The following is a 12667-nucleotide window of genomic DNA, read 5'->3' on the forward strand; positions in this document are numbered from 1 at the left end:
AGGCAGGTCCCATTCTTCTTCATCATACTACTGTTTGAACTTAGAGAGCAAGTAGGCAACGTACTCTAGATTCTTTGCTCTAGCCTTTAGTTGTTCTCTTGTATGTCCATGTTGTCTCGCTGATTTTCCTCCTAAAGATTCACCAGCTTCTGCTGATGCAGAATTACTTGATTGGCTGTGGTAGTTGGTGGAATTGACGATCTCAATGCTGCTTGACTGTTGTCAGGAGCTCTTCATGCAGCCTTCGTTGTTTGCTTTTCTCTTGCATGAGTTGTGTTCAAACTCGTTGTAGCTGTAGTTTCACTTGATTTGCTTTGGCTAGCCTCATGTCCCTTACCTGAATTTCTTTGTGTAGGTTTATCAATTTTTTCTTGACTGCCTCTATCAACTCCTCTTGTTTTTCATGTTGTTTGTTGGCTTCTTTCTTGATAGCTTTCAAGTCATGTTGAGTTTTTTTGCAATTGGGAGGTCATCTTGGAGTTTTCTTCTTTCAGACTATGCAGCTGATGTAACTTTTTGGTGCTAATGGTATCCCGCTACTCTTCATATGTCTTCCATCAGGACCTTGCTGTTGGGGAGGTTTTCTTCCCCGTGGCTTTCTCTTCTAGCTGAATTAGCTTTGCCTTTTGCCGATCTAGCTTTGCATAAGCCTACATGAGTACCTTGTCTGTGTTTTTGAACGCTTCTTCTAGATCTATTAGGGTAGTCTGTCTGGTTGTGTTCTCATCTTACTACACGGACATTTGTTTCTCTAAGATGATGATTTGTTCTTTCAACTGAGTTGGTGTCATCTGATCAATGGCATGCATGCTTCCAATTGTTATTTTCTTTATGGGCTCGAGTTGGCTGTATTGGTTCTTTTCCCTTGGCCAACGCTAGATTTGTTTTCTATTGTTCATTACTATCCAATTTCCTTTTGAGTGTTTTATATGTTTTTTTTGGTGATCCATTGAGCCTTCTCATGTGGTGCCTTTGGCTGACATTTAATTCTAGAGTAGTGCCAGGCTGATTTCCAATTCCTTTTTCCCCTCTAACTACTCTATGAGCCTGTGTATTTTATTCCATAGCTCCTTCATCTACTGATCTAAGTGTGTATTTCCTCCAGAGATGGTGACTGTGGAGGTGGTGGTGGTTGTTTTTGCGGCTGAGCTTCCTCGTGTGGATGTGCAGACACATTGACCCTCTGGTTCTACCTCTAGCTTCATCTTTATTTTATGAGATGGAATTGGTAGCAGGAGGTGGCATGTGGGAGTCAGCAGTATCAAGTATTCTTTCAGTAGCTATAAATTGTACTTGTGAGCAAGTGAGAAAAGAGTGCACGCGATTGTGATAGAAAGGAAGGTCATGACAAAAGGAGAAAAACATGTGTTTCCTTCCCATGTGGTTTACTTCACTGATCTTCTTTTATGATAAGAAACAAAGAGTGTATGCATAGGGCTCAAGCTTTTGTAGGACCAAGAAAATCTTGACCTCCCCATCCTCTTCCCCACTACACACACCGTTGGCTCATTCTAACTGGCCACCACAACCTAGCAAAGCACCAAGGCAACATTGCTATCGTGGGGGCACAAAGCTATCAATGCACAAATGCTTTCGTTCAACTATTGTCGGTGTTATAGCAAGTAACGATCAATGCAACACTAATGTTTGCATTTTCCTATAAAATTGGTAAGTGCAAGTAACCCCTTCACCCTTCTTTTATTGTTTATATTGGCTCCTCATTAATTGAGTGGGTAAAGCACTCCCCATGGAGGGTAGAGTTGGTATAACTAGTTGTTTATAGGTACTCTCCTAGAAAGTCCAAACACAAGAAATTCCAAACCACCTCCCAAACAAGCATGCACTCACCACACAATGACCAAGCACTTACTCAAAACATAAGGGCTTAATCCATTGGGCACAATGAACTTTGCACACACATCATGGCATGAACAGTGCCACATCCACCTTCTTACCTCTCCATCTCGAGAGCCTTGAAAGTGGCCACGTTGGATCTCTTAGATCCATTTGCTGAAATGTGCCTCATAATCATTTGGGATAATTGTTGCTCCCTAGACTTGGAAATGCATCGATTCATCCAAGGTTACCTCCTCCATGACTAGGTCGTCAAAACCACCTCAGTAATCTTTTAAGGGCCACGTACCCATCGATGCCATGCTTCAATCACTAGAAGTGGCCCCTTTCCTAGACAAGGTTGGCCTCATGAACTTTAACGAAAACCTATCCCCATGCGGCATGGATCTCCCTCTTACCCTCTATTATATATCTAGTCCTACCACAATACATAATATGGCATTAAAAAAAAACATTTTAATAAACTTCACACTCTCTCTCTCTCTCTCTCTCTCTCTCACACACACACACACACACACACACACACCCCAATCACAAACACACATACTTTGATAAGCTCCCATAATATGGCATTTAAAAAAACATTTTAATAAATTTTGAATTAAGAGTCACCTGACCGTGATATATATATCTATCTATCTATCTATCTATATATATACACATGGCACACATACAATAACAACTTCATCGCCATTCAAGGCTCAGCATACGCATCATTTTTATTTTATTTTTAAGTAGAAAAAAGCACATGCAGCAAGCACAGTCTCTAGAGTGGTCGCAACAATGTGGAGATGCACACAAACGGCAGCAACGCCATGCATTGGAGATAGAAATATATACATATATTTTAACAGAAAAAAAAGAAAAAGATAGAGCACAACATAACGCGGGCTACTCACTCGTACTCGATGAAAGAAGCACTCCTTCGCACAACAGAACACGGGCTACTCACTCGTACTCGATGAAAGAAGCACTCCTTCGCACAACAGAACACGGTCTGCAAAACCACAAAAAGGGAGTCAGGTGCTAACACAGAGAGAGAGAGAGAGAGAGAGAGAGAGAGAGAGAGAGAGAGAGAGAGAGAGAGAGAGAGAGAGAGACGCTAAACTTACAAAGAGAGCGAGAGAGAGACGCCAGGAAACAAACTAGACACAAGAACCTTGTCAAAAAAAGCAACAGAGAGAGAGAAATCAATCACTCTGCAACGCAGTCTGGAGGGAGGGCGGTGGCAATGAAAAAGGCACGTCCAAAACGTCTGCAACGTAGCCAATGAGGGAGGGTGGCGACGACAGAGCTTTGCATGGCGGGAGGGTGGTGAACACGTCGACGTGGGAGGGCCCACTGAACGTTTGCAACATAGCCTAGAGGGAGGCGGCGCCAATGAAAAGGCACGTCAAAAACATCTGCAGCGTAGCCTGGAGGGAGGGCAACGCGAATGAGGGAGGGCGACGGCGGTGGAGAACCTGCATGGGAGGTTTGTTGCCATGGGCTGGTCCACGTTGAAGGTGGAGGCCCAGTGCATGAGGCTGACACGTGGCTACTGAAACTCGTCTGACAGGGCCTAGAACAGCTAGAAGAGCTTGCTGAGAGCAAAAACGTTGCCACGTGGCAGCTCCAAAGCCAAGCCCGTTTTTATATATATATATATATATATAGATAGAAGGTTGCAAAAATAAACACTGGTCCATAGGGATACGTTGTCCAATTACCTTTTCACTCTTCGGCCACCTTGTGAAACCCCTAAGTTCATATGGGCGGAAAAGCTTCGCAGTCTAAGGAGGGAGCTGCTAGTGTTTGTGTCGATAACGAGTTGCTGCAGAGCATCAGGGAATTGAAGGATGCTAGACATGAGAGCCACGACGGCTTCTTCGACAGAACGGAGGAAGTGAATCATCTCGTGGAGCTTCTGTTGGGGAAGCCTTCCAGAATCATCTTGCTCATTGGGCCCATTGACTCAGGTAAGTCCCGAATGCTCATGTTCCTAAGGCAACTCTGGCAAAATGATTCGGACATGTCTCATCGTCAACTTGAGGGAGCAGGATTGCTCAACTCCCGATGAATTGGCAGAGGCTATCCGGAGTCAAGTTGAGACCTGGCAGAATTTGGCTAGGACAGTTTTGAATGGTCTGGCAAGTAACGTCTTTTGCTTACGTGTGGGCCAAATTGCGTCTGGTTTAGGGCCATTTTGGGATAATCTTAGTAACAAAAGAGGCCTCGTGGCAGTTGAAAATACCATTCGGATGTTCTTGACTCAGAACCCCCATGTAAGGCCAATAATCATGTTTGATGAAGTTAACAGGCTGAAGGTGTGAGAGGAACGCTTTCCAGAGGAGCTTCAAAGTCTAACTCACTTCTTCTTGTGGCTCACTAAGGAGACAGGCAGAGGCCATGTTGTGATGGCAACTTCTGATGACTTCTTTCGTTCGTGGATCAGGATGAAGGTCGAATCGACCAAGCTAAGGATAATGACACTGGGCTATTTCAGCGAGAGTGATGCAAAAGAGTTCGTGATTAAGCATGTGATGCCAACATATGAGGGTTCTTTGCCAGCAGCTAATTTTGATGATGTATGGAACACTATTTACAGTGTTGCAGGAGGTTCCCCCCACTTGCTCAAGACGGTAGTGGAGGATGCTGTAGAGGCTGGCTCCTGGGAAATTGCAGTGGAAGACATGGTCTCATTGAAGCTTACAGAGTTGCAAGAGGCTGTGCTTGGGGATGGGTGGTCACCTCCACAAATCAAAGGCATTATGTGCGAAATCGTCCGAGGCAAGGGTGCTGCTGGCTTTCAGGATGTTGTTACCAAGGTCTTCTCTGGCAATGAGGCCGAGGCCAGAACAGTGGTCAAAAACCTAGTACAGAAGAACATCATTCATGTGAGGCTGTGGACAGCAGGTATAAAGTACAAGGATTCTTATGGAGTGAGAGGAACTGTCACGTGCATCCCGCACTTGGATGCCACGTAGACATTTCTGTACAGAAGGTGCAGGACCTGGGATGGTGAACTGGTCCCATGTGAGCCCAGTCCGGGACGAGTCAGCCAGGGATCCATCTCAGTCGTCCGAGGTCAGGTGTGCATTGTCCTGCACATGAGTCCAAGGTCAGGTGTGCACTGTCTTGCACATGAAATAGTGCCAGTCCGCACTGTGAGTCTCCCTCTAGAATGATGTCAGTGGTTCTGTGTATCTGGTATGGTACCGGATGCCAGATCACTGAGTAGATTATGTTTAGGACAAGGGGCCAGCCCATAGGACTACCCCGGATTTGAGTGTGGGCATGGGAATGGTGTAGAACCACCCCCATGAGGGCCAGGAAGGCCCAAGCTGAACGCACCAGCCATGGAGGGGCTGTAGAACAGCCCTAGGGCACAGATAAGGCAATCTCCAGGAGATTACAGCCTTTGTATGGCTGTAGGGCATGTATGCGGCAGCCCATACAGGCTGCCCAGCCTTGGGATTGTGACAAAAGTGGTGTCCAGCCAATCAGAAGTAGGCGCATCACTTTCAGCCTGTTAGGGAAAAAAGGCAGTATTTTTTGGGATTTAATTCAGCATTTATTGCTTAATTTCACCATTCGTGGGACAATAAGCTGTTTTACAGCTGGCCGACTGCTCCTGAGGAGGAGTATAAATAGGGTAGGCCTAAATCCCATCATTCATCTCAGTTTTCACCAAGTGCTCAAGCCAATCAAGGGCCAGTCAAGCGAAGGAGATTGCCAAGCAAAGGGGTGGAGTTCTGAAGGTCAAGGGCAGGATTTTCCAGCCAAGAAAAGGTCAAGTTTTCATTATTTGTTTTCAGATTTACATCATTCTAATAAAGCAAATACACCATCCGTGGTGGGGGCCCTACAGAGGGTAATTGGGACCCAATACTGTGTCCTCTCCATCTCCCCCTTCTCTCTCTATTTTCTGCACATCTCCTTTCAGTTTGTGCGTTAATTCCGTCGCGAAAAGAGTGCTGATTTCTGAGTTTTGAAGTACCGATCCTTCTCCGAAGCTTCCGCATATTACAGTGGTATCAGAGCCTACTTCAAGGACAAAGATTCAGCAAAGAAAACCAGAAAATTTTTCGCTCGTGTGGTTGGTTTTTAGACGCCGGTGGACTACCCCTTTCGGAGTGACTCCTGTCCCTCGAAGGACGGTTGGTTTTTAGCCTCCGGAAGCCTCCGGAAGTCTCCCACACAGATAGTGGATGGTCAGATTGCGTTCCGGAAAGGAATTGCATTTTCCCACTATGGCGAGTTTCGGCGACGAGAGAGAACCAGAACCATGGGACCAGAGTGCACCAGGCAGCCCAGCTAGGGCACCCGGCTTGAGTGTCACAGATATGTTCCAGCAGATGATGCGAGCAATCGCAAACCAGACAGCCAAGTTGGATGAGCAGAAGGCGCGGATCTTGGCTCTGGAGGAGCGTTCTCGCTCTCCAGCGTCGCGTTTTCCATCTTCTCCTCCCTCTCCTTCCGTATCCCAGATACCAGATCCTCGTCACAGGGACCCTCTCGCTGGGTCACAGCCACAGCCAAGCTCCTTGCTTGAGATGCAGTTGCGTGCATTGGAGATCCGACAACGAGAAGACGACGCCATGCGACGCGTGGAACACGAGCGTTACCTCAAAGCTTTGGACGCCAGATTGACACCGGCGGCGCTCTCGAATCATTTTCCCGAGAAAATGAATTTCAGTAAGTATAATGATAAACTCGATCCCACAACTCTTTATTCACGGTTACATCAATTTGAAGCTACTTTGCCGCAGTTAGGAAAACAGATACTGACAAAGTGATCTTAGCTAGTTGGTACTTGGAAGGTGAGGCCATTCCTTGGTGGACTCAGTGGGCTCATGCCCACACCAGAGCAGGTATGGCAGCTTATGTGTGGGACGAGTTCGTCCGCGACCTTAAGCAGCGGTTTCTACCGCCCCACTACCTTGAGCGACTCGAAGACGAGTTCAGGGGAGTGCGTCAGAATGCGCAACCAGTCTTTCAGTTTGCCAATAAAATTTCGATCTTGTGTCTACAATTAGGCTTATCTGATTCGGACAAGAAAGGGCAGTTTTTGTATGGCCTGGACACGCAAATCCAATGGGAGGTGCGTATGTTTAGGCCAGCCACCTTTGAGGATGCACTCTCGCTTGCGCAGAGTGCAGAAATGAAACACAATGGTGGCAAGCCCAAGACTTCCCAGCTGGCTTCTCCCAAGGCTAACGCCTCGGGGGGCAAAAGCCAAAACCAGACGGGGTCTTCCCCAGGACAGAGCCCGGGAGCCTTTGGCTCTGATTTTGAGTACCCCATGGGAATCAATCCAGCATCCTTTGCTGCTATGAACAGGTGGGTGTCACAAAACACACCTTGTACAGCAGTTGGAAGTCCAGTCTAGCATGGATGTATTCACATCTACAGTGCTTGCAGTTGAGAGAAAGAAAGAAAGAACGTCATATTAACGTCCACGGAATGCCTTGAAGGCATATGGGACGAAAAACTGGTACCTCAAAGTCATTACAATGCACTTCGGGGTGCACTTACGCACAAGCAAAAGATTAATGAAAACCCTAGGATGATAAACAACTATCTGTGATACAAAAATGCCGATGGCACATTAGAATGCTAGTCGATTGGGTTTAGGCTTACGGAAGTCCTCGATTATTGCCCTTCCGTCGCGGTAGACTGCCCACGTTCCAGCTTGGCGGGCTGCTCGGACTCTGGCGAGTTCTGCACTTTTGTTTTTAAGCTGTAGGGGAGTGAGTTCATCAGCTAACCAGAGCCTGGTGCCCTGTAATGATTTGGACTGTCGGAGAACTTGGATCCTGTCCTGTTTGTTGTGATATTTCGCAATGGCATGCTTCCCTTTCTTGACAATGGTCCATGGGTTGCCTATATCAATGAGGGGGAGGGCCTTACTGAGTCACCTCCTCATAATCTCCGTTTCTGAGATGTATTCATCTTCATCAATTTCCTCTGAGAAACCTTGTTAGAGCAGTGTTTTGACTGGAAGAAGACTTTTTTGTTAAGAGTCTTTTCTTTCTCTCTCTCTCTCCCATGTTTCTATGTTTCTCAGTTTGCAGCTTCAGTGGTATCATGTTTTAATTTCTGTGTGAGGATTGAACTGTTATAAGTCTTGCAATCATTGTTCACAGAAGGTGTTTTCTGAGTATGTTTCTCTTGTGAATTTCTCTTCATCTTTGTAAAGGATACACTGTTTCCAGTAGGTTATAGATCCCCTACAGAGTGGTTCTCTCTCAATTTACTGCTTCCCCTACTGGACAGAAGATACTAGTTGCATCTATGTTTTTTGAGGAGTTTGGGTTGGTTCCATGCTCTGTTAGTGGTCAATAGGAGGTCTTAAGAGTGGATTTACTCTGTTTTTGTTGTTCAAGCATCAATCTTCTACAGGGCTGCTGCACCTCTTTTGAAAGGGCTGGGGAGTGCCCCTTACACATGTTTCAAGGCCATCATGTGTACCTACTGTCTGTATAAGTTTGTTGAGGTTTGGACTTGGTAAATATGTCTGGCAGTTGGTTGAAAAGGGGGCTGTAGGGCTGTTTTGGACTGTATCCAGACTATGTGGAGTCATGTTCCCTAGGGGCTACTGTCCACAGCTAAAAGGTGTTTTGGGCAATATATGGTTCTAACCTTCTAAGGACTCTGTTCTTGCTCCTACAGAGTCATGGAAAGTTTTGGGGTTTTGTAGTTGGGGCTCCAGCTGGTGGGCTGTTTTGGACTGGTTTGGGGCTGCTTGACACATGGTGTAATGGCCATCCTCAAAGTTGTTTTTGGCAAGAGAGGGTTCAGACCTTTTTAGGACATTGTTCTCTTGCTACTATAGAAGCCTCGAGAGGTTTGGAGATGAGGATCATGGCTGGCAGCTGTCTTGAAATTGTGTATATGGACTGTTTTGGTGCAGGGTATACTACCTTCTCCAGTAGACTGATGTGCACAGCTGGTTGATGTTTTTGGAGATCTGTCACTTCCTACCAGTAGTCCATACACAGGACTAGTCTCCCTGAGAGGACAGGTGATTTGGAATTGAGCAAGGGTGCCAATAGCAGGGCCCAAAACAGAGGATTTTTTTGCTGTTTTTGGTGGATTCTGGGTAGAAGAGTGGTCTGGAGGTGGGTTGTCTGGGGTTAGATCTTGGAGTCTGGGAGAGGTGAGTCTGAGAAGGGTTTTTTGCTTGGTTGTAGTGCCCCCAGAGGAGTGGGTAACAATGGTGAGGACCAATACAGGAGCTATAGAGGCAGGCTTCCTGGTCTCATCAGCGTCAAAGAGTGCATATGTTTAACAGTCCTGCTGCTGCTGTCAGTCTGAAACATGTATGCCACAAGTTGTTGTGTCCGGAGCAGCCTTGTCAGTTTCGAGCAATCTGTCTGTTTGTGAGCAGTCAGAGTGTTTGTTCTTATGGCTACGGCACTTGGAACTTATCCTTTTGTCATTATGTAAAGAAGTAAATACTACTTTTCTATGGTGCTTGCATATCAACAATGTGCACTCAGTGTGTTGAGCGGCAAACAGTGCAAGTGTGGAACAGTCTTGCTGCCATTAGTCTGAAACATGTATGCAAGCTGTGTGTCTGGGTCAGCCTTTTGTAATGTCTAGAGTCTGTTTGGAGCATTCTTATGGCTTAGGCACGTGGAACTCATCCTTTTGTGATTATGTTAATGAAGTAAATAATACTTCTCTAACCCATCTCAAAATTTATGGATTTCCCTAACATCACAGACCATAGTACATGGGTGTTATGCTTAACAAAAGTTATTTCATGATGTGTGGTGTGACTAACATCTCTATTGAGTTTTTGATAACAATGTTCACAGAATTTGTGCATGGCTGACAGATATTTACCTTCTCTTGGTGACTAAAGAATGGTTGGTGGGAACAAGCTTAGACAAATAAATTGGGATTCACAGTTTCCAGACATGCATGTTTGACACAACATATTCACACAACAGCATCATATTGATTGCCACGGTTATCATATTCACACAACATCATATAGAAGATTAAGCAAACAAAAGCCTAATTTAAAGCTCTCAGCCCCTAACTCAAGGGAACCGAGACAGAGAGAGAGAGAGAGAGAGAGAGAGAGAGAGAGATTTACCTCTTGCGAAAGGCCCAATAGGCCTATCAGACAAAGTTAAAATACAATTTTCGATGGAATCATCATCATGGAAACGAAATAAAATAAGAGCTCAAGACCAAATTGAAAGTTGGAACCTGAGCTAAACCAAACATATGGGGTGAATGCAGTTATCACTAATCAACCATGCTATAAGTGTACAACCATGACATGATGCAACATCTAGCTAGATCAAGGGGAAGAGGGGGGGGGGGGGGTGGTATCCATCATCAGGCATGAGAATCTGGATCGAGAGGAAGAGGCCTCTTGAGCTTTTTCAAAAAAGGGGCTGTTATATTAAGAAAAAGGGAGGAGCGGATTTACAAGGGCCATATTTGCATGGCTGACACGTGGAATCATTCCAAAAAGGATCCTAGGAAGCATGGCCAATTGGCAATCGCGGCGCACGTGAAGGCATGTGCGCCGCGTGTGAGGGGGGTGGGCTCTTTGCATGGCGAGCCGAGCCTGATCTTCGTTGATTTTCTCTCGCTGATTCTCCTTCCGCTTGATGCTCAAACCTTGCCCCGACGCCGGCTCCAACAGGCTGGTCGAGGGGAGGGGGTAGCAAGGGCACTACCTCTTCCTCCTTAGCCCCTTCCATCACGGGCTGAGCTGGCTCCTCTACACAGCTCAAGCCTGGATTGCAGATTCACTGCCGTCGTCGCCAAGCAGTACTGCAGGATCTCCTTCGCTTGAGCCGTCTGCAGATTCTGGGAGTCGGAAGAGGGGCTCGATCTGTCAGACAATCTTTTGGTTGCGATTCAGAGAGGGTGAACTCCTCCTTCCTCCGACCCTGGTAATCTCTTAAGGTGATCTCTTTTGTGAGGGCTCGAATCAGGTCTGGTTACTTGCAGCTTTTTCAGGTTTGATGTCATGCATCATCTTGCGGGCCTTGATTTTAGCTTTTGATACCCCTTGTTTTTATCTCACTCGTCATCTGTGTTGTTGGGCCTTGTATTGCCTGCAGAGGATGACGGTGCCAGCTACTCCCCGCTGCAGAGATGAGTGGCTTGAGACTCGGCTGCTCTGTTTAGATGTGATCCACCGTTCTTGCAGGGGGCAAAGGGGCCTTCGCTGGTGTCTGCCCTTCTTGATGAGGTGGGCCTTGAGGACGGTGCTTGGGCTGGCGCTGCCAAGGTGGTCTTGCAGGTCACTTTCCGGGACCTGTCCTTTCTCGTTTCTGTCGGCTTGCAGGAGACTGGTTAACATTTGTACTGTATATTGAATGAGTCCTGAATCATTCATCCGATTCGATTTGGGTTTGTAGAGAACTTGTTGATGACTGTTAACCGTATGAAGATCAGCTTTGTTGCATGCAGATTATGTCAATCAGCGTTTTGTCTTTGGTCTTGACTAACCTGATTTTTTCCTTGATTGTTTCCAATTTATGTTTGATGAAGTCTGATGCTTTCCTGTTACATTTAATTTCTAGCTTTTCCTCTAAGCTGATTAGATAAGGTAATCTTTGAGCCCAGTACCTGCTGCATGTAGTACTTAAACTGATAGACAGCGGGGGACATTTAATATCTGAATTGTTGAACGTTGCTGCTAATCTAAGCATCCATGCATGCCATAGATATTCAGTTCTAATGACATTCCACAGCATGTCAGAACAACCTATGGTTTCTCCCAGTAATATCTGTTTCCATGATAGCTCTGTGCCCCATTTAGATGCTGAGTTTTGCAGCTCTTTGAGAGATTGTGAAATGTGATGACACTGTAAGAAAATATGAATATCGTCTTCTGGGAGACCACATCTGGCGCATTGGTTAGAGGCCACATTAAATTTGGCTGCCTTGCTTTGGGTCCATAGAGCCCTATAAGCAATGAGCCATGCTAGGCATGACTTCTTGGGATCAGTGAGGGGGTTCCAGAGGTTCCTGAGGCTGTTGTACCATTTTTTGCGGTCCCACTGCAGGTGCCATCTACGGTTGAGGGGTAGGTGGATGGGAGGGGATTTTGAAAACTTAGGGATGGGGAGGAGAGGTTTACTGCCTGACCATTGGTAAGCACAGATGTTGAAAGTAGGAGGGAAGTCCAGCTTCCAGGTCTCTTGCAGGTCCCACTTCGAGGTTCTGCTTTGTACGAGGTCACCAGCTCCGGGGTCCTGCAGTCGTACTTTGCCACTAAATCAGCTCTTGAAAGCCAGGTTCCTAGTTGTTGATCTCTGAGATCTGCCCATGTTGCTATGCCTCTCTTGAGAAGGTTAAGCGCTATTTGGGCTTCCTCAGGTTGAAGGGGGGGGAAAGGTAGACTGGACCACCAGCAGGAATCCCCGGCCAGAGCACCATTAGAAATGCGAAGATTTGGGGCTGGGTTGAGGAACATTTTGACATTGTTCCAAGCTTTCCATATTGAGGACACTAGTTGGCTGCCCTTGGGGGAGATGGAGAACTTGGATATGACTATGGTTGTGAGGGGTAGGCTATTCCATTTATTGAATCCCGTGATAACAAATCTGGGAGTATCCTTAAGGAGGAGCTGGGCCCAATCTTCCGAGGGGTTTTCACAAGCTCTTATGATCCATTTAGATGCCATTCTATTGGCAGTGATCCTGATGTCTTGGATACCTAGACCTCCCTTTGCTTTAGGGGTGGTGCATATGTCCCACTTGACTTTGGGTATGCTCTTGTTCCAGGGGTCACCGCCCCAGAGAAAGTTCCTACACAGCTTGGTAAAGTTGTTTAGGTCAGAATCTGGTGGGCG

The 12667-nt window shown here is 46.3% G+C and overlaps 1 protein-coding gene across 1 annotated transcript; it reads left to right on the forward strand.

Annotated features, from left to right (window-relative positions):
• Positions 1 to 3566: 3566 nt before the first annotated feature.
• LOC147641491 (uncharacterized) lies at positions 3567 to 4978 on the forward strand. Its single transcript, XM_086807385.1, has 2 exons — positions 3567 to 3889; positions 4170 to 4978. The coding sequence occupies exons 1-2, from the start codon at positions 3605 to 3607 to the stop codon at positions 4818 to 4820; spliced, it is 936 nt and encodes a 311-aa protein (XP_086663511.1). The 5' UTR covers positions 3567 to 3604; the 3' UTR covers positions 4821 to 4978.
• The last annotated feature ends 7689 nt before the right edge of the window (positions 4979 to 12667 follow it).

This window comes from Cibotium barometz, chromosome 1 (genome assembly GCF_041138505.1).
Source record: "Cibotium barometz isolate CiBa-2024 chromosome 1, ASM4113850v1, whole genome shotgun sequence".
Classification (NCBI taxonomy): Eukaryota; Viridiplantae; Streptophyta; class Polypodiopsida; order Cyatheales; family Cibotiaceae; genus Cibotium; species Cibotium barometz.

Excerpts from the sequence above, each read along its gene's own strand:
- LOC147641491 (XM_086807385.1), top strand. The coding sequence starts at position 3,605 with ATGGGCGGAAAAGCTTCGCAGTCTAAGGAGGGAGCTGCTAGTGTTTGT. Across the intron at positions 3,890-4,169 it reads CTCATCGTCAACTTGAGGGA|GAACGCTTTCCAGAGGAGCT; the intron begins GCAGGATTGCTC and ends AAGGTGTGAGAG.